We start from the raw sequence: 26315 nt of genomic DNA, 5'->3' as shown, positions 1-26315 counted from the left end.
TTCTATGATCTGTGCTAAAGAAATATAAGTAGTACTAAAAAATGCTTCTCTGTGACATCATAGGGTAGGATAAAAACCTGCAACGAGTTTCTAGCCAGAGGGAGGGTATGTTCTTGCTCCCCTCGTCACTGCGAATCTCATAGTGTTTGAAAATTACTGTTTCTAAAATGTTTTAAATTTGATGATGTCATCGGGTAGAACTTTTTAATTTGATATGTTTTTCTACAAATCGTAGAAATGTGGCGTTTTCACATATATAGACACTGGTATTGTGCTGGAGATAATGAAAATTAGGTTGAAAAGTGGTGGAATTGCCCTTTAAGATAGCTGGGTGAGAGAGCCACATCAGAGTCGTAGTAAGTACATTTTTACATCAAAGTAGTTATCATAAAGTACTAGCTAGGTTCCATTAGCAGTTAGCACAACACCTGCATACACACAGTATTGTAGACAACATGGTCAAAAGTATGTGGCATTTTACATGGTGATCTTAGGCTTGTGTGCGGCTGCTCGGCCATGGAAACCCATTTCATGAAGCTCCCGACGAACAGTTATTGTGCTGACGTTGCATTCAGAAGCAGTTTGGAACTCTGTAGTGAGTGTTGCAACTCGGCGGTCCCATTCTGTGAGCTTGCGTGGCCTACCACTTCGAGGCTGAGCCGTTGTTGCTCCTAGACGTTTCCACGTCACAATAACAGCACTTACAGTTGACCAGGGCAGCTCTAGCAGGGCAGAAATGTGACAAACTGACTTGTTGGAAAGGTGGCATCCTATGACGGTGCCAACGTTGAAAGTCACTGAGCTCTTCAGTACGGGTCATTCTACTGCCAACACAATTTTATACACCTGTCAGCAACGGGTGTGGCTGAAATAGCCGAATCCACTAAAATGAAGTGTCCACATTTCGGCCATGTAGTGTATGTTTACAGTATACCGAGTTTATAGCCTACTAGGAACAATCAAGTGGTTTAGTGTCTTGACTGTCAGAGGTTTTCAAAGCGAGAGGTAGAGAGAGAGACCAGGAGCGAGAGATGTCTGTAAACTGTCACCTACCTTCCCTCACTTGAGGAGATAGAGATTCAGATGATAATGATAGAGCTGAGCCTTGGGGCCAGAGATACACATAGATATAGTAGAGATAGACAGACACCACTCATGTGATAAGAGATATAGAAGCTGCTTACGTCTCAAAATCTGATAGGCTGGGGTCGTCAGAAGTCTGGCTCAGGTCACCGGGAACCTTTATTCAAAAGTAAGGCGCGAGAGCGAGAGCGAGAGAGCGAGAGAGAGAGAGAGAGAAATCAAAATGTCACTGTTTATACAAAATCCATTTTTGCTCTACACACCCCTGTGTCTGAGCTACAGGGTTGGGTAGATCCTGAGGGAGGTGTCTGTGTGTGACTAGTGGAGCAGAGCACCATGACATTATTGTACTCTGCCCCCCATCCTCATCCCATCACCACCACTATCACATCAACGTACTGTACACACTAGTAAAGCTCAGTGTGTGACCCCATAGGGCCTCTTGTTGTTGTTAATCCCTGGATAGGAGGGAGCGCCAGCAGCAGAGGAGGATACTATTACCCAGCTGTAAGGGATCCCTATAATCTGTCTGCCTCTTCTCCTCAAATCCCCCCACGGCCCAGGGACACCTTTGCATGGGTAATCCTTCGTGTCAACACCCTTTTTGTCTTTCATTTTCAATGTGTGGACGGATTGTCTATGAGAGAAGAGAATGGTCTGGTGTAGAGAGGATGAAGTTGGGCTTTCACACCCCAGAGACAGGGCCACAAGGCTGGGATAGAGGGAGCCACATCACCTCTACACCCCTCCAGCACCAGCCCGAGCCCCCCAGTGTCAGTTCTGGAGCGTGTAGTCACGAGCTCTGCTGGTTTGGTAACCTAGCGGTGCCAAAAGCCCTGGTCTGCCCTAGAAAGCCTATGTAAATTATGGTCGCCAGGATGGCCAAACATTATTATTTTTAGACGCCTGTTTTGGGCACTAAAATGTGTTTATTATGATCAAGTTCGATCCCCACGCTGAATTATTTTAAAGTTCGCTACAAATCGAGATATTTAATGAAATTGTGATCCATTCTGACTACTAAATTGTCATCACACAGGACCATGTGTTGACACAGACCAATCACGGGCCGGCAGGCTACGAGGAGGGTCGCGCCCTCATGTACACTCTTTGCCGGTTGACTCTCTCGGGCAGGATGAAAACGATTACGTCAACTATGATCCTTTGCTAGTTACGCACACTTTCACCATGATCCTTAGAGATTTTTTGGGTGCCATTCAAATACTTCCGGCTTCACGCGCCATCAGGAATTTTCCAGAGGGATTCGTGGATGACGTCAGCACTATCACCATCTACTTTGTCAAAGAAAGTCCTCTACTACAATCAAGAAGAAGATTATATACGACGGAAGGGATTTGAGGTCGATCGAACATCTACTGCTTTTAATTTCTATGCCCAGGGACCAGAGGACCAGAGGACTTGCCTGGTCAGCCAGCCAGTGTGCGGCCAGAGCCGGGCCAGCAGATGAGGGCTGGAGCTCTGGGATAACAGATGGTATCTGCAGCCTAGGGCAGTTGATTTATAAGCAATTTCCCCATGTGTGTGTGTGTGTGTGTGTAGAGGGTAACTCACTGGTCCTCTGAGGTCGATGAGTTCCTGTTTCATCTGGATGATGAGGTGGTCCTTGGCCATCAGAGAACGGTACAGACGCTCATTGAACTCTATCAACTCGCCATGCATCTCAGCCACCTAGGAAAAACTCACACACCCAGGGTTAGTTACGTTATGGAACACACACCCACCTGATCCTTGCAGCTGTATATGAACTAAGACAACAGACTCCAAATAACAGTCAAAAATGATACACAGCGGAACCATAAGATGGACAGTTTGGCAAGGAAGTACAATTAGCTAATAGGATGCGCGCACACACACACAGGGTGGTTGAGTCCTGGCTGCTTGTGACATCAGCCTTCAGTGTCCCTAACAGACCTGGACAGGATGATAGGTTGCTGCCACCAGCGGACAGAGACAGCTTGACAGCTGTGACATGCATTCATTTGTCTGGGGACATCAGGTGTCAGGGTAGATTGAGGAAAGGGACGTCTGGGTATGATAGGTGAATGATGTAATTTCTGATGTCTGTACCCATCACTGACCCCAATACATGGAGGATACCACCTCAAACACACTGGGCTATGATCCTAAACATTGTAGAGACTCATTTTAAAGCAGGGGTGTCAAACTCATTTTAGCTCAGGGGCCACATGGAGGAAAATCTATTCCCAAGTGGGCCGGACCGGTAAAATCATGGTATATATAACTTAAAAACAACAACTTCAGATTGTTTTCTTTGTTTTAATACTATCAACATAAAACATAAAGCTGGAGCCTGAGGACAGTGTGTCCAAAATAGTACAAGCACAACATCACTATTAATCATAAAACACCTGAAGTTTATTTGAAAATTCTAAAGAAAAAGAACACAAACACACAATGCCTCAGTGATTCACATAACTGTTTCACAGATCACAGAACTATATCAGGGTGTCATTTCTCAGGCAGAAATGTAGATACAAATAATGAAATCCTGTTCCCCAAACAAGTGCAAGAACCACAGAGTCAAGAATAGGTTAAATATACAAATAAAATAAAATCAATTAAAAACAATAGCACATCAACATAAAAACATAAACATAAAGCTGGAGCCTGAGGACAGTGTGTCCAAAAGCACATCACCACCATTAATCATAAAACACCTCAAGTTATTTGAAATTCTGAGGACAAACAACACACAAACACACAATGCCTCAGTGATTCACAGAAGTATATCACAGATCACAGAACTATATCAGGGTGTCTCATGCAGCACTTTAAGTGGGGTTGCATAGTTTATTTGACTCCTGATACCTGGCATCTTTTAGCTTTCACCAGCGCATCAATATCAGGCATCACATCCTGAGTGGCAGCCAACTTCAGGATGTGATTCAAGTGCTTGTGCGTGAGCCTTGAGCGCAGCTTTGTTTTATTCATGACGTTATCCATCTTTAATGACTTGCAACACAAAGCCTCCTGGTGCAAAATACAGTGAAAAGTCCAAAAATCACGTCCTCCATTTGCAGATTGCACTTTCTCTCTGAACTTTGTCACAACGCCTGCTTTTTTCCCGATAATTGAGGGCGCACCATCTGTAGCCAGGCTGACAGCGCGGGACCAGTCCACTCCGACCCTGTCCAGCGCGCCCGACGAGTGCAGTGAAAATATCAGCTGCTGTCGTTGTATCTGTCATCGGCACCAACTCCACAAACTCCTCGGTGATGGTCAATGTGTCATCAACTCCGCGGATGAAAATGGCCAGTTGTGCAACATTTGTAATGTCCGTGCTTTCATCAATTGCAACCGAAAACGCAATAAATGACTTTACTTTTTGCTTCAACTGGCTGTCCAAATCCACTGAAAGATCGGAAATCCTGTCTGCAACTGTGTTTCTTGTCAGGCTGATATTTGCAAAAGCCTGGTGCTTTTCAGGGCACACAATCTCTGCTGCCTTCATCATGCATGTTTTTACAAATTCACCCTCACTAAATGGTTTTGAAGCCACTGCGATTTCATTAGCAATGAGGTAGCTAGCTTTCACTGCAGCGTCACTGATGTCTCGGCTGTGAGTAAACACAGACTGCTCTTTCTTCAGACCCACCAACAGTTCATTCACCTTCTCTCTTCTCCGCTGTCCTTGAAAGTTGTCATATTTGTCGGCATGAAGACTCACATAGTGGCGACGAAGGTTATATTCTTTCAGCACTGCAACATGCTGTGAACACACCAAACATACAGCTTTCCCATTCAATTCCGTGAATAAATAGAAGGATGACAATTTTTCTTGGAACACTCTGCACTCTGCGTCCACTTTTCTCTTTTTTGACAGAGACATATTGGGGCAATGAGGGTGCCAAAGCACATAATGTTAAAAGTAGAAGCCGTAAAAAATATTGCGGGTAAAACAAAGTAGCTCATCCGGACTGGCTGCACTTGCTTGACCTATTTGCTCTGCCCCGGTATAAACAGTTTGCTTGCTTAACACAATTGCTATTGCACCATCCAGTGGACACAATTGGAACAGCAGTTTATTTTATTGAAAAATTGCAGCTCATTTTTATACTTTACAAAATCATCTCGCAGGCCGGATTAAACCCGTTTGCGGGCCTGATCCGGCCCGCGGGACGGACGTTTGACACCCCTGTTTTAAAGTGAGCCACAATGTTCTAGCCTGTTTTGGAATGTTTGACATGAAAACAAGGCACTTAACCCTAATTGCTCCTGTAAGTCGCTCTGGATAAGAGCGTCTGCTAAATGACTAAAATGTAAATGTAAAATGTAAAACGACCAAGGCATTCGCTTCAATATCAGGCTTGTTTGAGAATGGTTTCTTTAAGAGGGCTCTTTGTTATGAGGGAGAGAGAATACTATAGTAGTTAAAAAGCAAGGAGTAATGAAGACGATCCTTATCTTATAGTACAAAGTTGAAAACTAACCTCAACATGGCATCTGGGTGAACTGAGGAAACAAAACCTTTCCATTTGTTATAGTTTTCCAGCTTGGCTATAATTATCTCATAGTTAGCTAACATTTCAACATTCACCTGGGTTGCACGGCTATAATTATCTTATAGTTAGCTAACATTTTAACATTCACCTGGGTTGCACGGCTATAATTATCTCATAGCTAACATTTTAACATTCACCTGGGTTGCATGGCTATAATTAACTCATAGTTAGCTAACATTTCAACATTCACCTGGGTTTCTAGGTCACTATTAATACATACAGTTGTTTAACTTTCCAGATTTTGGAGGCAGTAATGCAACATTGTATTAGATTCCAACTACTGTTAAACCCCACCAAAGAAGAAGAAGGTACGCTAGCTAGAACAACAAGAGCTGCCAATTCAAAGTCAGGTGTCAAGGTAAGATCAAGATTTCTAAAATATTCTGTATCGTTTCCATAAATAAACATTAGTAGTCGGATTATCTGTCCACCAGATCATGTGTAAACAATAACCATTTGAGCTAACCTTAGCTAGCTTGCTTACTGGCCATTAAAATTACTACCCAAGCTAACTAGCTATCTATCATACCAAGCAACTTTATTTATATTAAAGACGCTGTTGTGAATGACACAGTGACCTCAGGACCAGGTAGAGAGAGTTGGGCATTAAAATGCAGAACTTGACATCTTTGAAGGCAGCCCCATCAAGTCCTGCTTCCACTGTTTCTACTTTGAAATGCACTCAACATTCAACTTTCCATTTCCAGAGTGAACCTGCAGCTTCCTTGAAGTCGTCTAACTCTACAGAGACAAAGGGCATACTGAATGATGTGAATATACACACACAGTACACACACAAACACGCACGCATGTGCTGTGGTGGAAAAAGTACCCAATTGTCATACTTGAGTAAAAGTAATGATACATTAATAGAAAATGACTCAAGTAAAAGTGAAAGTCACCCAGTAAAAGTCTAAAAGTATCTGGTTTTAAATGTACTGAAATACAGTGGTGGAAAAAGTAATCAATTGTCATACTTGAGTGAAGGTAAAACGTAGAAGCTGTACATCAAATTCCTCAAATATTAAGCAAACCAGACGACAAATTTGGAGAGCCAGGGGCACACTCAGACATCTTTTACAAATGCACTATGTGTTTCGTGAGTCCGCCAGATCAGAGGCAGTAGTGATGACAACACGTTATATTGATAGGTGTGTGAATCAGACCAGATTGCTGTCCTGCCTGAGAATTCAAAATGTAACAAGTACTTTTGGGTGTCAAGGTTTGGGAGTAAAAAGTACATATTTTCTTAAGTAATGTAATGGTGTAAAAGTAGTCAAAAATATAAAAAGGTAAAGTACACATACCCCCAAAAAATACTTACGTAGTACTTCAAAGTATTTTTACTTAGTAACACACATGCACCAGGGTTGTGCTCAACCCTGAATTATTGAATTGAAGTAGTAAACAGGATACAGAACTGCAATTTGAATTTGAATGAAAGGAAATAGGGAAATTCAATCAAATTCAAATGCCTCTTCTTTTCTAAATTAGGTGTAGCCTATACAAATATACATCTTGTACATAAAACATCAAGGATATCGGTATATACATGCATATCAAATATTGATGAAACAAATGATTTTCAGGACAAACTCTTAAAATGAAGGATCAAGGAAAACAAAACTTGTATGCGAAAATTCGAAGTTATTATATTATTAATCACTTAAATGTTGTTCAATATGGGTAAAATACTACATTTCCCAGAATGCATTAGTTAAACCCTCAAGTTGACCCTAAAGCCTTCAAAAAGAAGCCACACAAATGAAACGGTTGGTGGAAATATGCACTGAGTGGACAAAACATTAGGAACACCTTCTCTTTTCATGACATTGTGAGAGATTTATTATTTTCATAATTGATGGGATGACTAACTTAGAAAGAATGCATTCTTGACTGGGCTAATGTAGGTTGTGACACCTGGCAAGCTGTGATTGATGTGAAGAGCTGTTTTAGGGGGTAAAGTGAGATAGGGATTTTGTCTCCAGATACTGGAATATACTGGTTCTTTGTGATCTGTGAACCTTCCTTGGACGTAGGAATGGTGTCTAAGGGAGCTGGCTCTTCTCACTATGACAGGTTGTTATGATATGGACATATGCCTGGTAACAGAGATGCATCAACGGATTGGCTGAGTAAGTTTAAACCACGCTCAAGTCTACTCTAATTGGTCAGCAGAGAGGTGGGAAACTCTGTCAGAGTATTTGAGTATTGAATCTGAAACAATGGATTAGTTCTCTGGGGTGCCCTGCGAGGTATTTCAGGGAGCCCGTATATACGAAACATCATATTTACCATTGAAGGTTTTTGCATTAATTAAAATAACTAGTATATCTTAGAAGTCGTGTTGACCTCTTTTGTTCCTAATGCCAGATTTGAATTGACGCAACTTTGACAACATAGACTGACCAGGTGAAATCTATGATCATTTATTGATGTCACTTGTTAAATCCACTTCAAAACAGTGTATATGAAGGGTAGGAGACAGGTTAAAGAATGATTTTTAATCCTTTTAGACATGGATTGTGTTTGTGTGCCATTCAGAGAGTGAATGTAGGTCTGGGCTGTATACCGTATTTTACTATATACCGGTATTTATGCACGGACCGGTTTGGGTTTTTACTTTACCTTCTATAACGGTATTTGAATGATTATTTTGTTTAATGTCATGTATAATGTCCATTTTTATAGTTTACTCCTTTACTTGAGTCATCTCTCCGCCCCGCCGCTTTCCACACAGACCTAGCCCCACCCCGTCACTCAATGAGCGCATTTGTTGTTGCTTGACCACGAGACACTTGCGTTCAGTCTGCATGGTCAACGCAGCACATGAAACAATGCTGTTTTCAATTTGCTTCGTAATATAAATCCACCACTCTTATATAATTACACTATTAGTCTGTTTCTTACATCTGCAAATGGCTAGTTTGTATTTTCTTAGCAAGTTGGGCCAAAATCGTGTTAGCCGCTAATGCTAATCGCTAGTTAGCTAGCTAAAAACATTTAATGTAGTCAGAGCAAATGTAGCCAGCTAATACAGCCTGATAATACCAGGGATGGTGCAGACCTAAATCAGCATGTTGTTTGTGCAACAGTATCTTCTAAATCAAAAAGGAAAACGCGAAGCACGAATATGTTCGCTACATGAAGTAGCTTAGAGAAAACATTAAATGCAGCCAAAGGTTATAGGGTCCCCTAGGAAACACTGACCATCACTTTGGTTCCTACCCTGTCACAATAACTTCTCCCTGACATTTTCATTCGTTGTCATGTCAAACAAACACTGTATTCAACATGCCCACTATTATATTCTAACTATATAATTATTTCCATGATTCCAACAGTTCACCCAAGTGTTTTGCTCTGAATCACAATTGCAACATTTGGTTAAAAATATGGCCTAAATTGTTTGCCCATATTGTGCAGCCCTACTTGGCAGTGTGGAAATGATCTCAAATGAGTGCAGAAAATGCAGAAATTTAAGAAAATGCTGACAATTATTTTGGGTTGATGTTGAACTTCCCCTTCTCTCCCTCCCCCTCCCTCCCTCTCTCTCTCTCCCTCTCTCTCCAACAACAACACTAGCTAAGCCGCTGTAGCCATCTGCATGTTTCCACAACTTCAGAGAGAGCACAAACAGACAAACCAGTTAGTAACATAATGGGGAGGACAAAAAAAATGTAATCTCTGTCTACAGTATAAAAGTAAAAAAAAAAAGAATGTATGCACTCACTAACTAAGTCGCTCTGGATAAGAGCGTCTGCTAAATGACTAAAATGTACTCTGTCAGTCCCCATCCCAGCATGCTTAGGGAAGCCCTATTGAGACCGACAGGCAAGTAAATGATCGCATCAATAGGTAAACACAATAAGAAAGACAGTTCATAAATAAGTGAAAAAATAGCTTTCCCAAACACAAGCATAATTATTTCTTATAAAATAAATATAAAACACTTAGGAATAATTGACAGCAACCTCATTAGAATAGAGGCGGGCGGTGTTCACTGGATTTGTTTATTTTTATGTAATTGTCACTCAGCTCAGAGTGTCACACTGTCGGTTGGTCATTAGCTACCAAGCATGCCAAGAACTCCCAGAACCACCCACTCCCTGTCTCTGTCTCGGAATGACTGAGGCTGCATCCCCATCCTCTTGCTTTACTGATCAGTGATGATTGTGTAGATAGTTTAAAGTTGTATTAGTCGTATGTACAGGATACAAATGGTATACACCGTCCAATGACATGCTAACAGTACTTGCAGGTTCCTTCTCGAAAATGCAACAACAATAATAAATCATAAAATTACGAACATAAAGTAAATGGCTCCGTAGGATAGAATAAACATTTGAGCTCCACCTAGTTGCTGCCATATGCATAGAGATCCATGACTTATCTGTCAGCTCCATCAAAGGGAGTGAATGAGGGCAGAAGTGAGAAAGCAACTTCCTGGAATGAAATGCAGCCTTAGTAGTGGTAAGACTGTAACAGTAGTACCCACCTCTATGAGTTTGCGTTCGTAGCTGGCAGCCAGCTCCTCCACATCCCCCATAGACCTGCTCTGAGGGGCCAGAGTAGGACCATCACAGTTCCTCACCATGGGGAGAGCTGGAAGAGGAGGGGGAGAGAGACAAACAGTTACTTAGGGAACAATAATAATATTTTTGTGGGTGCTTATATTTGTCCTGTTCCACACATGTACTATTGTGTATTATAGACATGTGCGAAATTGAATTTTATTTTTTGCATATCCCAACTCCCCCTGCGACACCCTCGGAGAGTGGGGTCTCAGCCATTATCGACGGCAACCTTGGAGCAATTAGGGTTAAGTGCCATGCTCAAGGACACAGACAGATTTTTTACCTTTTCGCCAGTTTAATCCCCGAGCCGACCTTTCAGTTACTGGCCCAATGCTCTAACCGCTAGGCTAACTGCCGCGCAACATAATTATCAATAATAATAATAATAATAATAATAATAATAATAATAATGTGTTTGATATGTCTGGGGCAACAACAAAACACACACACACCATTATCATTTGAATATTATGCAGAGGAGTATTGTCTTGTCGGTAGTTAAAGTAAGAGCCATTTTTTCACACAGCTTTAATTGTCTGTTGGAGGTTTGGGTCGAATAGCAGAGGGGTTACTTCCTGCTTTAAAACAGCCTCTTCTCTAAGGTACCAAACCCACTGTATATACCAGGAGATGTTCACAAGTAAACATTGGCATTATGACAACCATTTTCTCTAATGACTGTCTTTTGCACCAATATTAACTTAAAAAATATATATGTTTTGTTTTTCAAAACTTCAGACCATTCCATCAAACTGCCAACCTTCTTGGCTCTCCCACACACTCCCAAAACAGTGGTTCATCACTACTAGTTCCACCTGGCTAACGTCATTAATACTGAGCCTACAGCGATTCCACATGCGCTATTAACATGGGTAATCTAGTTATAGGAGGGAGAACAACAGAAGTTAGACTTGGAGGAGCGGTGGCGTTGTGGCTCCTACAGGGGAGATGGATAATTTCTCCCCACTGCAAACTGAATTGACACCTTTATATCAAGGTTAGATTACACACTCAAAATAAAGGCAGAAACACACACACCTACAGCATTGAGGCGACAAAGACGGAGATAAAAATCTCTCTCCACAAACTCAAGCACACACACGTGGGCGCATAGACGATCACACAAACACAAATGTCTCCGAAAACAAACAATTATAATCCACATAGAACAAAATATGTAGGACTCAATTGTTGTAGTTTTTGGTTGAATTTGATGACAAATTGGCCTGATCTGTCCTAATAGTGATAAAGGGCAGTGTGTGTCTGGTCGGAGGGGCAGATATTGATTAGGGAGGGTGATTGCTGGCCTGCAGCACACAGCTCTCTGCCACAACAATCCTAAGGCTTATCTCTCACTACCAATAGCCTATATGGAAAGGCTTCCCTGGAAAGCCTCTCTAGCTGTGATTCCTCCAGCTGGAAGCGTTAACCAGTGGAAGCTGTCAAACTGGAGAGTGTAAATAATATATATCCAGTGTATATCCAGTGTTTTTCACAACAGGCCGTTCTTTACGCGCAATGAAGTGGAGAGTATTATTATTATTATTATTATTATTATTATGTAGTTAACGGCCATCAGAAATCATTTTTCTTTCACTCTGTTCTGCACCACAGGCGGTGGGTGTACTGAACAATGGAAAAATGTATTACTACCATCGTCAGTGGCAATTTATACATGTTTTCTAAGAATCACTCAATAAGAGCATTGGGGGACGACACAAACCGGTTCCTGAATGTTTAGTGCAGAAAGACAAGGACAAACCTACAAACAAACACACACAGATTCATAACAAGCACGTAGACATGGTAGACTTTGTTTATCCACAGGGGAGAAGGCAGGAGAGGCTAGGTTAATTAACGTGGTAATCAAAGCACTCTCCTTTCACAGTCCCATCACACACACTGTCTGCTTCCTGTATCGCTCCTCCAGATAACTCTGTTGTGTGTGTGTTTAGTTTTTAAAATCGGTCCATCGGAGTGAGACTGTCTGCACTGATGGCCCCGAATTACAAGAGCAGGCGAATCTGATCCACAGGCATGAAATTACACACCAAACACACACACACCAACTAAAACAGGACTTTGTCCTATTCTGTTAAAACAATAACCCGTAAGTGAATGTGTGGAAATCCCCATTTAACATGCTCTGATGACAGCAATCAAACTGTTTGGCTGACCAGTGCATGCTGATAAGGTATGTCAGGTGAGACTGGACTTCTAACGGAGTTGAAACTGAGTCCAGATCATATCTAAACTAACACAGAAAAACCACTGTCAAAGCTATAGAGGATTTTTACTGGTACAGCTTTTTCAAGGGGTTGTGCACTACATGGCCAAAAGTATGTGGACACCTGATTGTCGAACATCTCATTCCAAAATCATGGGCATTAATATGGAATTGGTCCCCCCTTTGCTGCTAAAACAGCCTCCTCTCTTCTTAGGTTTTCCACCAGATGTTGGAACATTGCTGCGGGGACTTGCTTTCATTCAGCCTCAAGAGCATTAGTGAGGTCAGGCACTGATGTTGGGCGATTAGGCCTGGCTCGCAGTCGGGGTTCCAATTCATCCCAAAGGTGTTCGATGGGGTTGAGGTCAGGGCTCTGTGCAGGCCAGTCAAGTTCTTCCCCACCGATCTCGACAAACCATTTCTGTATGGACCTCCCTTTGTCATGCTGAAACAGGAAAGGGCCTTCCCCAAACTGTTGCCACAAAGTTGGAAGCACGGAATGTCATTGTATGCTGTAGCATTAAGAGTTCCCTACACTGGAACTAAGGGGCCTAGACCGAACCATGAAAAACAGCCCCAGACCATTATTCCTCCTCCACCAAACTTTACAGTTGGCACTATGCATTGGCACAGGTAGCATTCTCCTGGCATCCGCCAAACCCAGATTTGTCTATCAGACAGCCAGATGGTGAAGTGCGATTCATCACTCCAGAGAACGCATTACCACTGCTCCAGAGTCCAATGGCGGCAAGCTTTACACCACTCCAGCCGATGCTTGGCATTGCACATGGTGATCTTAGGCTTGTGTGCGGCTGCTCGGCCACGGAAACCCATTTCATGAAGCTACAGACTAACAGTTATTGTGCTGACGTTGCTTCCAGAGGCAGTTTGGAACTTTGTAGTATTTCAACCAAGGACAGACGATTTTACGCACCATGTGCTTCAGCACATGGCAGTCCCGTTCTGTGAGCTTGTGTGGCCTACCACTTCGCGGCTGAGCTGTTGTTGCTCCTAGACATTTTACAAACGGACTTGTTTTAAAAGGTGGCATCCTATGACGGTGCCATGTTGAAAGTCACTGAACTCTTCAGTACGGGCCATTCTACTGCCAATGTTTTTCTATGGAGACTGCATGACTGTGTGCTCGATTTTATACACCTGTCAGCAACGGGTGTGGCTGAAATAGACGAATTCACTAATTTGAAGATGTGTACACATACTTTTGTATATATAGTGTATCTTCCCAACCACTACTGTATTTGGGCCTCCCCGAATCAAACCAAAATCAAATAAAATTGTATTTGTCACATGCACCAAATACAACAGTGAAATGCTTACTTACAAGCCCTTAACCAACAATGCCGTTTTAAGAAAGAATACCCCCCCAGAAAAATCACAAAAAAAAGATACAATAATACGAAATAAAAGTAACAAATAATTAAAGAGCAGCAGTAAAAATAACAATAGCGAGGCTACAGTGAGGGAAAAAAGTATTTGAACCCCTGCTGATTTTGTACGTTTGCCCACTCAGGGCAGGTCTGCCGGTTTTGACTAGCAGAAGTTACTTTTCATAGCAGATTAGGAGAATTAGAGTGAGGGGAAAAGGTATTTGATCCCCTGCTGATTTTGTATGTTTGCCCACTGACAAAGAAATGATCAGTCTATCATTTTAATGGTAGGTTTATTTGAACAGTGAGAGACAGAATAACAACAAAAAAATCCAGAAAATCGCATGTCAAAAATGTTATAAATTGATTTGCATTTTAATGAGGGAAATAAGTATTTGACCCCTCTGCAAAACATGACTTAGTACTTGGTGGCAAAACGCTTGTTGGCAATCACAGAGGTCAGACGTTTCTTGTAGTTGGCCACCAGGTTTGCACACATCTCAGGAGGGATTTTGTCCCACTCCTCTTTGCAGATCTTCTCCGTCATTAAGGTTTCGAGCCTGACGTTTGGCAACTCGAACCTTCAGCTCCCTCCACAGATTTTCTATGGGATTAAGGTCTGCAGACTGGCTAGGCCACTCCAGGACCTTAATGTGCTTCTTCTTGAGCCACTCCTTTGTTGCCTTGGCCGTGTGTTTTGGGTCATTGTCATGCTGGAATACCCATCAACGACCCATTTTCTGAGGGAAGGAGGTTCTCACCCAAGATTTGACGGTACATGGCCCCGTCCATCGTCCCTTTGATGCGGTGAAGTTGTCCTGTCCCCTTAGCAGAAAAACACCCCCAAAGCATAATGTTTCCACCTCCATGTTTGACGGTGGGGATGGTGTTCTTGGGATCATAGGCAGCATTCCTCCTCCTCCAAACACAGAGAGTTGAGTTGATGCCAAAGAGCTCGATTTTGGTCTCATCTGACCACAACACTTTCACCCAGTTCTCCTCTGAATCATTCAGATGTTCAATGGCAAACTTCAGACAGGCATGTACAGGATCTCACAAAAGTGAGTACACCCCTCACATTTTTGTAAATATTTGAGTATATCTTTTCATGTGACAACACTGAAGAAATTACACTTTGCTACAATGTAAAGTAGTGAGTGTACAGCTTGTATAACAGTGTAAATTTGCTGTCCCCTCAAAATAACACAACACACAGCCATTAATGTCTAAACCGCTGGCAACAAAAGTGAGTACACCCCTAAGTGAAAATGTCCAAATCGGGCCCAATTAGCCATTTTCCCTCCCCGGTGTCATGTGACTTGTTAGTGTTACAAGGTCTCAGGTGTGAATGGGGAGCAGGTGTGTTCAATTTGGTGTCATCGCTCTCACACTCCCTCATACTGGTCACTGGAAGTTCAACATGGCACCTCATGCAAAGAACTCTCTGAGGATCTGAAAAAGAGAATTGTTGCTCTACATAAAGATGGCCTGGGCAAAAAGAAGATTGCCAAGACCCTGAAACTGAGCTGCAGCATGGTGGCCAAGACCATACAGCGGTTTAACAGGACAGGTTCCACTCAGAACAGTGCTCAGCGTCATATCCAGAGGTTGTCTTTGGGAAATAGACATATGAGTGCTGCCAGCATTGCTGCAGAGGTTGAAGGGGTGGGGGGTCAGCCTGTCAGTGCTCAGACCATACGCCGCACACTGCATCAAATTGGTCTGCATGGCTATCGTCCCAGAAGGAAGCCTCTTCTAAAGATGATGCACAAGAAAGCTCGCAAACAGTTTGCTGAAGACAAGCAGACTAAGGACATGGATTACTGGAACTATGTCCTGTGGTCTGATGAGACCAAGATAAACTTATTTGGTTCAGATGGTGTCAAGCGTGTGTGGCGGCAACCAGGTGAGGAGCAGTGGCGGCTCCTGAACAAATTCTCAGGAGGGGCAATTTTTCTGATGATTTAGGTGACCTACACACATTTTAAAAAAGATATGTCCAGCAACAACATGAAGACAGGGGCAGCATATAAGTCAATACCAGAAGCATTTATTGACTGATCTGGGGAGATGGATTCCAGTTTCTGTGACAGATTATAAATAATCTCTGATGCCTTTGTTATATTAGCTTTTGGTTGAATGTACTGTCGTAGTAAATATATAATGTTATAGCTTGGTCTGACTAAAATCTTGTGCATGACCCATTTTGTGTTGGGCGTTTGTTTTCAATCAATGCTGTTCCTATCCTATAACAATGGACAAAAGAGTCCTATCTTGTCAGCCTTGTCAGCAGGTGGCCAAGGACAACACCCACGCCATAGGTCTCTCAGTTCTTCCAACTCACGAGTTCTTGCTCTGAGGACACACACACACACACACACACACACACACACACACATCATCACTGATAACACACACACACACACACACACACACATCATCACTGTTAAACACACACACACACACAAAAATCCCCTCTCTTTAGGCTGAACATTTGAAGACAGAGAACCCGACTCAGAGCCAATGCAACAGTGGAGGGGACCTCGCCCAACTCATCAGGACCAATCAGAAGATCAGAACTACTAGATTCAACCTACATCATTTATTGTATAAAATGTCTGCACACAATGTTTTCGGGGCTCTCTTCTCCCTAAGAGTTTGACGAACGAGTCCGTGCACGCGATTCCAGATATCTTTACCTCTGAATAAACTGCCTTTATTATACCATATCCACCCTGTCCAAAGTCTCTACTTGGTCTCAGTTCTCCAGTAAACTTGTGATTATCAACAGTACACAACGGTAACAAACAATTGGGGGAACTCACGGGGCAGATAGTAAGGTCGCAATGACACAGAAAGCAGTTCAATGTCGGGGTACAGAGTCGCTCTCTTACCAGGATCGCGGTCCGCTCTGACCAGGGTGAAGCCGGCCGGCTCCACTTCTCTGTCCGGGACTCTGTCATCCAGCCAAGTCTCCCAGCTGTATTGGGATTCCGCTGCCAGCAGCGTTTTCATTATTTAGTCCGTTCGTAGCGGGTATGTACACGATCAACAAGATCAGTCCAAAACCAACCACTGGAAATCTATGGTTGGCAGAATGTTTGTAAACTAAGTCTACAAATTAAAAACATAAAATAACGCCACACTGCAGGTCGCAACAGAGACGCTGCTAGCCGCTATTGTCTTAGTTACGTTCATGGTTACGTCACGTATGACGAAAGCGCGTAAGTGCAAGCCCACAGACACCCATAGAGAATGTATTGAAAGCTTTGAAATTTGAAAAAAATAGATTTTACATGACAGGCTATGAGAGACTTCTGGGCGATTTTCAACTTGACTGAAATCGCCCCAAAAACGGGCGGGGCCATTTGAAGCACGACTTTAGCCTGATTTGACATTTAGTGGCTGGCAGATCAGACGTGAACACTGATAACTACTGTTGCCGTGATATAATTGATTAGAAAAAAAATCCCTTCCTTTTCCCGTTTGGCAGTGCGTCGCCCATATCGCCCTATTGAACAGGCCGTCCCTGGTGAGGAGTACAAAGACAAGTGTGTCTTGCCTACAGTCAAGCATGTTGGTGGGAGTGTCATGGTCTGGGGCTGCATGAGTGCTGCCGGCACTGGGGAGCTACAGTTCATTGAGGGAACCATGAATGCCAACATGTACTGTGACATACTGAAGCAGAGCATGATCCCCTCCCTTCGGAGACTGGGCCGCAGGGCAGTATTCCAACATGATAACGACCCCAAACACACCTCCAAGACGACCACTGCCTTGCTAAAGAAGCTGAGGGTAAAGGTGATGGACTGGCCAAGCATGTCTCCAGACCTAAACCCTATTGAGCATCTTTGGGGCATCCTCAAACGGAAGGTGGAGGAGTGCAGGTCTCTAACATCCACCAGCTCCGTGATGTCGTCATGGAGGAGTGGAAGAGGACTCCAGTGGCAACCTGTGAAGCTCTGGTGAACTCCATGCCCAAGAGGGTTAAAGGCAGTGCTGGAAAATGATGGTGGCCACACAAAATATTGACACTTTGGGCCCAATTTGGACATTTTCACTTAGGGGTGTACTCACTTTTGTTGCCAGCGGTTTAGACATTAATGGCTGTGTGTTGTGTTATTTTGAGGGGACAGCAAATTTACACTGTTATACAAGCTGTACACTCACTACTTTACATTGTAGCAAAGTGTAATTTCTTCAGTGTTGTCACATGAAAATATATACTCAAATATTTACAAAAATGTGAGGGGTGTACTCACTTTTGTGAGATACTGTATATGTGCTTTCTTGAGCAGGGGGACCTTGCGGGCGCTGCGGGATTTCAGTCCTTCACGGCGTAGTGTGTTACCAATTGTTTTCTTGGTGACTATGGTCCCAGCTGCCTTGAGATCATTGACAAGATCCTCCCGTGTAGTTCTGGGCTGATTCCTCACCGTTCTCATGATCATTGCAACTCCACGAGGTGAGATCTTGCATGGAGCCCCAGGCCGAGGGAGATTGACAGTTCTTTTGTGTTTCTTCCATTTGCGAATAATCGCACCAACTGTTGTCACCTTCTCACCAAGCTGCTTAGCGATGGTCTTGTAGCCCATTCCATCCTTGTGTAGGTCTACAATCTTGTCCCTGACATCCTTGGAGAGCTCTTTGGTCTTGGCCATGGTGGAGAGTTTGGAATCTGATTGATTGCTTCTGTGGACAGGTGTCTTTTATACAGGTAACACACTGAGATTAGGAGCACTCCCTTTAAGATTGTGCTCCTAATCTCAGCTCGTTACCTATATAAAAAAGACACCTGGGAGCCAGAAATCTTTTTGATTGAGAGGGGGTCAAATACTTATTTCCCTCATTAAAATGCAAATCAATGTATAACATTTTTGACATGCGTTTTTCTGGATTTTTTTGTTGTTATTCTGTCTCTCACTGTTCAAATAAACCTCCCAATCAAATTATTGACTGATCATTTCTTTGTCAGTGGGCAAACGTACAAAATCAGCAGGGGATCAAATACTTTTTTCCCCTCACTGTATATACAGGGGTTAGCCCTTGTGGCTGGGACTGCGGATTGTCCCGGGCTTGTGGCTGTCTAAATCCCTGCTGTTTGTTGCCATTTAAATCTGCCCTGTGACCGGCCCTGTCTGGAACCAGCATTAGCATACGCTGCTACCATGGCATCCAAAGCCAAAGGTGGGAGTAATGGAGAGGATAGTGTTTCTCTATCACAGGTGAAGGATCTTTTAAACAAACAAAAAAAGGTTCTACGAGCAGTTGTTACAACAACAGGAAAATAGCTTCAAGAACTTTGTCCAAATACTGATGGACTCAACTAACAAAATAATGGACGATCTGACCAGAGAGGTCCAGGACCTTAAGAACAGTTTGCAGTTCTCCCAGGGAGAGGTGTATGTCCTGAAAGAGACTTGCATCAAGATGACAACAAAGTGTAAGTCCTCTCGAGATGACATCAGCATTGTCTGTGAATCATTATTAACAATGACTGTCTAGAGGGACAATCCAGGAGGAATAACATCGTTGTGGATGGCATACCAGTCTCCACATGAGAACTGGGCCGAGTCTGAGTAGAAAGTAAGAAAAATTATCACTCAAAAGCTGCAGATGGATCATACGAAGATTGAGGTGGAGCGCGCCCACAGGTCTGGAAAACATTTAACCAGCCCATGTGACAGACCCAGGTCAATAGTGGTCAAGTTCCTGAGGTTTAAGGACAAGATGGCTGTTCTGGAGAGAGCCAAGAGCTTGAGAGGAAGCAACATCTTCCTCAACGAGGACTTCTCTGAGCTCTGCGCTGCCAGAGAGCATGGGAACATTTGCTTACATCCGCTACGACAGGCTCATTGTCCACCCTCCCACCCAAAAACCTGGGATGAATGACAGAGCCTCAAGGTCAGATGCTTTAGCCCAACATCAACATATTTATGAATGTTTTCTCCATATTACGTCCATCTCCGATAAGCTACCAAGGAAAAGGCTAAGAATAGCCTATATTAATATACAGTGAGCTCCAAAAGTATAGGGACAGTGACACATTTGTTGTTGTTTTGGCTCTGTACTCCAGCACTTAAGATATGAAATGCAGACTGTCAGCTTTAATTTGAGTGTATGTTCATACATACCGGGTGAACCATTTAGAAATTACAGCACTTTTTGTACATCGTCTCCCCCCCATTTTTGGGGACCAAAAGTATTAAAAGGTATTTGGTCCCATATTCATAGCACACAATGACTACATCAAGCTTGTGACTCTACAGTTTGCTGCCTGTTCTTAGTAAACTGATGGAGATGATTGTGTTTGACCAAATACAATGCAATTGTTCAGAGAACAAGTTAACTACTGACTTTCAGCATGCATATAGGCCCCGATTCCGACCAGAGTTAAGTGTGTGCAAATGGAAAGTAATTCACTTTTTATGTGCTTTTCTCTATATGCGTATTCTGACCTTGAATTTAAGCATAATAGAGGTGGAGCTTGAATAAATGAAGGTGTGGCGGAGGTGTGTCTACAGATACGCCGTATTCTGACCTTGACTTAATTCCCCTCATAATTCCACCACCTTTACGCACGAGAAAACCATGAATAAGGTTGAGCGAACCTGCCGGTTCCAAGTGGAAAAAGCATCTACTTTATTTTTTCCAATAGAAATAATACCATTCTCCATGCACTGTAATTTACAAATTGATAAGACCTATTGATAAGAGCTAGGTAAATGAGTAATCCGTTAGAAGAAGTGGATTGTAAATACACATACAATTGTTTTAAATTATTTTTCCTTATGATCCCTGGAGACGAATGTGAAACCAGCCATATGGAAGCAAACTGAAAATCATATCAACATGACATGTATTGTGGACCCTTTTCCTCAGTGAAATACGATATAAATAGCTGTCCCGTTATTCAGAATTTGAATTGTGTGCCCTCATAGGGCTGTTACGGTGACTGTATTACCGCCACACCAGCGGTCACGAGTCATGATTTAGTCACGGTAACTAGGCTTCTCTAAACTCTGATGTTGCTGCTGGTCATTAGTAGCCTACCAAACTTGCTAACTGCCTGGTACTCAGCACTATTGTCCCTCTAATCACTCTGACATCAATGCAAACGTGTTCGAAAATCAAACACTTCATGGGAGCCCATGAGCTCAAGTTCTATAGGCTATGCAATTGCGTGAGACAGAGTTTTGATGGCCTCTATTAAAAAGAGGAGGATCCCTTCAGCTTTCTATAAGCTAAGTCTACTATATTTATTTCTGAACTTTCCTAATATTAAGCACATTGTTTCGCTTTACAACAGGAGTATAGCCTACCTGGCTGGCATGAAAATGAACCATGAGAAAAGCGTCCTCCATTCGCTATTTAAGTTCATAGATGACATGTATTGACAATAATCTGCTAAATGGCATATTATTATTATTATGTATTCTTTCCCCCATTCTGAGACAGGTGCATGATAATGGTCCATTCTAAATCAAAACTAATTTCACACATATATTATTTAGTATATGTAAAGACAAGATTAAATGAAGAATAGTCTGATGGGTGACAATATTAGCCTATCACTTGTGAATTATGTATTATCACAATGATGCCCAGCCGTGTGCAGTAAGACAAGAAACAGTGCATGCTTTTTTTGCAACTTTTTCAAATCATAGTCGCACACCTTATGTAGCCTAGCCCATAGGCCTATATGTTTTGATAAGGTTTGTATCACAACTAAAGTGGCCAAATAACTTCTTAAAATTAAGCAAATTAATCCGCTTTATACCGGTGTAGAGCCTAACTGGCATACATAGGCGACGAGTGAGTTTCAAGTTTGGGGAAGATCATTTTCACCATAAAAATGCACCTTTATAATAAAGCATTACATACACAATCACATTTGAGAACAGTGTTTTCCTGCTAATTGATTGCATTTTGCAACATTCGCGCTTATAGCCTACTGCCGTGTGCGCATTGCTGTGGTTATAATGTGAAGAAATAGCCTAATAGCTTATCAACATTTGAAGCTAAACGTTCTGATCGGTTGCATCAGCCTCATTGCTTTTAAAAGGTTTTTTTGTTTTTTTGATGAGAGTGGTTGTATTAATTTGGGATCTATCGCATCCAACAACTGTCCCATGGTATGTTTGGAATATTCATTTGTAGCACAGAAGGACAAGTTGACCAATAGAATAGGTCAACTTTTGTACTGTGGGGGACAGTAGATTGACATATGCTAGTGCTCATGCTGTTCGTTAGGCCTAATCATCTTGTTGGTTGACGAAAAGGAAATGTGGACAGTTCTTTGGACGCAAAGGCATGGATCTTTTAGGGGGCATGATGGCCACACAAGGGGGATGCCGCTGGGAAATTCGAGGCCTGGTGAGAATATTATCAAGTGCTTGTCAAATTGTGAATGAGAGACTGATGAAGTGTGTGCAGCCTGCACAAGAAACAAAGAGCTCATGCCTTTCAGTTGATTTTTTCAAATCATCATTAGTCGCATCATGCCGCCTTAGAATGTATAAAAAAATATTTGTATCACAACTACATTTTCATAACTAAATTAAGTATGTAGGAGGACCTGTTTCTTTGTTAACCGCTCAACACAGAATAGCCACATGTGCGCACTCCCTCGGAAATCGTTTGGAGAAAATATCCTTTACAATTTATTCAGCTATGTTCAATTGAATTGTATTCTTCATACTATAAAATAATGCCACAGACTTCTAAGCAAAAAAAAATTATACTAAATGAACTAGTGTAGCCTACAGCCATATGGCATAGGCAGATCAGGGCCAAACATAAGAACAATTCAGAATATGCCATTCTGTTCTCCTGAAAGACTACATTTTCTTCATTTCATGTTTCTTTGGACCCATCTAAAATAAATAATGGATTTATTGTGATCGTGTAGGCTATATTAAATTGATTTATTATACTTTTTTAAATGTAGATGCTCCAAAACTGACGGGCTTTTCTCCATTTTATTTTACAATTTGTATCATGTTAAATATTAGCCACTATCGGAAGCCACCGTCAGTAATACCCACATACATTTATTTTGCATAATTCCATTCCATTCCGTTTACCTTTCTGTCTGTCATGTCTGTGTAGTTGTTCCTGAGGGTCGCTAGCATTAGTGGATCATATTAGGCTAACGTTGTGCAATAATTTGGGACATGTAGCCTATTTGAATCATTATGGAACTCAGACCACACATAGCAGTTTAAACCTGGAGCCTGGCGCATGGTTCACGATGACTGGACCGTTGTCATACAGTTCCATGATTAGTAAGGATTAGGGTAGATTCATAGGACTATTGTTCAACCCCTATTGTCAACTTTTTCACCTTCCAATATTTCATGGATTGAACTTCAGTTTGGCAATTTTCATGATGAATCATACCACTATTTTGTATTCATCAATATATTTAGTTTTATTTTACTTTCCTAAATAATCTACAAGATCAGAGTACTTTTAAATCTACCAGTTTGTGCTGAAACGTAGACAAATATGCATTGATGGCTTTCTTTCATTGATCCCTATATTCTGACCCCGTTCTCTCAATGTATTCTATTGAGTCCGTCTACAAAAGTCTAATTTTATTGTACACCATATTTCAAGGGATGGCTTAAGATAAATGTACTGAAAACCCCATTGAACGAAAACGCCACGAGAAAATCTGTTGGCCAGCAAGTGGTAGGGTTTTTCAGCGGTTTAATTCAATTATTAGATAGTCACACCTGCAGAGCGCATTACGCTAAGTCTGAATACCAAATACTGAGAAGTGCGTAGGAGAGGCGCGCGTAGGAAAGGCATACATTCCTAAATTGGGATCGGGCCCATAGGGAAGGGTACTCAACTTGTACTGCACTGACTCAGATTATGTTTTTAATCCTAAATTGTTATTGAAGAAACTCACTTGCTATGGCTTTACATCACCTGCCATCACACGGTTGTAAAGTTATTTATCTAATAGAACCCAGAGTGTTCTTCAATGGAAGCTTCTCTAACATCAGATATGTACAGTGCTGTGTCCCTCAGGGCAGTTGCCTTGGGCCATTACTCTTCTCTATTTTTACAAATGATTTGCCACTGGTCTTACACGAAGCTAGAATTACTATGTATTCGGATGATTCCACACTATACATGCCAACAACCAACTAAATTCTAAATAAGGAGTTACAGTCAGTATCAGAATGGGTAATTAATAATAAACTGGTCTTGAATAAATCTCAACTGGAGTTGTGTATAAAGGTGTGGCCATTGAGCAAGTAAACTATAGGTATAACACATTCTGTCGTTGTATTGTTTGTATTATTTTTGTTGTTGTATTGTTTGTATATCATTGTGGATGTGGTCCTCTGTAGCTCAGCTAGTAGAGCACAGCGCTTGTAACGCCAAGGTAGTGGGTTCGATCCCCGGGACCACCCATACACAAAAAGAAAAATGTATGTAGAGTGGGGAGAACAAGTATTTGATACACTGCCGATTTTGCAGGTTTTCCTGCTTACAAAGCATGTAGAGGTCTGTAATTTTTATCATAGGTACACTTCAACTGTGAGAGACGGAATCTAAAACAAAAATCCAGAAAATCACATTGTATGATTTTTAAGTAATTAATTTGCATTTTATTGCATGACATAACTATTTGATCACCTACCAACCAGTAAGAATTCCGGCTCTCACAGACCTGTTAGTTTTTCTTTAAGAAGCCCTCCTGTTCTCCACTCATTACCTGTATTAACTGAACCTGTTTGAACTCGTTACCTGTATAAAAGACACCTGTCCACACACTCAATCAAACAGACTCCAACCTCTCCACAATGGCCAAGACCAGAGAGCTGTGTAAGGACATCAGGGATAACATTGTAGACCTGCACAAGGCTGGGATGGGCTACAGGACAATAGGCAAGCAGCTTGGTGAGAAGGCAACAACTGTTGGCACAATTATTAGAAAATGGAAGAAGTTCAAGATGACGGTCAATCAACCTCGGTCTGGGGCTCCATGCAAGATCTCACCTCGTGGGGCATCAATGATCATGAGGAAGGTGAGGGATCAGCCCAGAACTACACGGCAGGACCTGGTCAATGACCTGAAGAGAGCTGGGACCATAGTCTCAAAGAAAACCATTAGTAACACATTACGCCGTCATGGATTAAAATCCTGCAGCGCACGCAAGGTCCCCCTGCTCAAGCCAGCGCATGTCCAGGCCCGTCTGAAGTTTGCCAATGACCATCTGGATGATCCAGAGGAGGAATGGGAGAAGGTCATGTGGTCTGATGAGACAGAAATTTAGCTTTTTGGTCTAAACTCCACTCGCCGTTATTTCACCTTTATTTAACCAGGTAAGCCAGTTGAGAACAGGTTCTCATTTACAACTGCGACCAGGATGAGTACAACCCCAAGAACACCATCCCAACCGTGAAGCATGGAGGTGGAAACATCATTATTTGGGGATGCTTTTCTGCAAAGGGGACAGGACGACTGCACCGTATTGAGGGGAGGATGGATGGGGCCATGTATCACGAGATCTTGGCCAACAACCTCCTTCCCTCAAAACACACAGCCAGTGCAACTAAGGAGTGGTTCCGTAAGAAGCATCTCAAGGTCCTGGAGTGGCCTAGCCAGTCTCCAGACCTGAACCCAATAGAAAATCTTTGGAGGGAGCTGAAAGTCTGTATTGCCCAGCGACAGCCCCGAAACCTGAAGGATCTGGAGAAGGTCTGTATGGAGGAGCGGGCCAAAATCCCTGCTGCAGTGTGTGCAAACCTGGTCAAGACCTACAGGAAACGTATGATCTCTGTAATTGCAAACCAAGGTTTCTGTACCAAATATTAAGTTATGCTTTTCTGATGTATCAAATACTTATGTCATGCAATAAAATGCAAATTAATTACTTAAAACTCACAATGTGATTTTCTGGATTTTTGTTTTAGATTCCGTCTCACAGTTGAAGTGTACCTATGATAAAAAATTACAGACCTCTACATGCTTTATAAGTAGGAAAACCTGCAAAATCGGCAGTGTATCAAATACTTGTTCTCCCCACTGTATGCACGCATGACTAAGTCGCTTGGATAAAAGCGTCTGCTAAATGGCATATTATTCTATTATATTTTACATAAGTGTATCACTGTTTTGTTACTTATCATACTTATCATCTTTAATGGTTGAGAAAAAAACATTTCATTTTTTTTTTTTTTTCTTCCCTTTATTACTTTCCAACCCCACCACCCCTTCCCTAATTGGAGTAAACTAGTGAACAACAATGCTTAGGCCTCTACTTCCAGCTTATACATACTAATTTCTACCAGCATGTTAAATGTGCAACCAGAGGAAAAAAAAAAAACTCTAGACCACCTTTACCACACACAGAGACGCATACAAAGCTCTCCCTCGCCCTCCATTTGGCAAATCTGACCATAACTCTATCCTCCTGACTCCTGCTTATAAGCAAAAACTAAAGCAGGAAGTACCAGTGACTCGGTTAATAAA

General features: G+C 42.1%; 1 protein-coding gene across 4 annotated transcripts in view; it reads right to left on the bottom strand.

The window, feature by feature from the left end:
* The window catches only part of LOC121576866 (sorting nexin-29-like), a 132990-nt gene that overhangs the window by 47805 nt on the left and 58870 nt on the right, over positions 1–26315 (bottom strand). For 2 of the 4 annotated variants that reach the window (XM_041890416.2, XM_041890424.2), the window contains exons 15-17: positions 10126–10232; positions 2656–2772; positions 1185–1240 (exon numbers count right to left, since the gene is read on the bottom strand). In XM_041890416.2, coding sequence (XP_041746350.2) covers positions 1185–1240; positions 2656–2772; positions 10126–10232 — 280 coding nt within the window. The remainder of the gene's footprint in view (positions 1–1184; positions 1241–2655; positions 2773–10125; positions 10233–26315) is intronic. The other 2 variants (XM_041890428.2, XM_041890436.2) reach the window with 1 other exon arrangement.

Source organism: Coregonus clupeaformis, chromosome 1 (assembly GCF_020615455.1).
Source record: "Coregonus clupeaformis isolate EN_2021a chromosome 1, ASM2061545v1, whole genome shotgun sequence".
NCBI lineage: Eukaryota > Metazoa > Chordata > Actinopteri > Salmoniformes > Salmonidae > Coregonus > Coregonus clupeaformis.
This window is presented reverse-complemented; position numbering and strand designations above follow the sequence as displayed.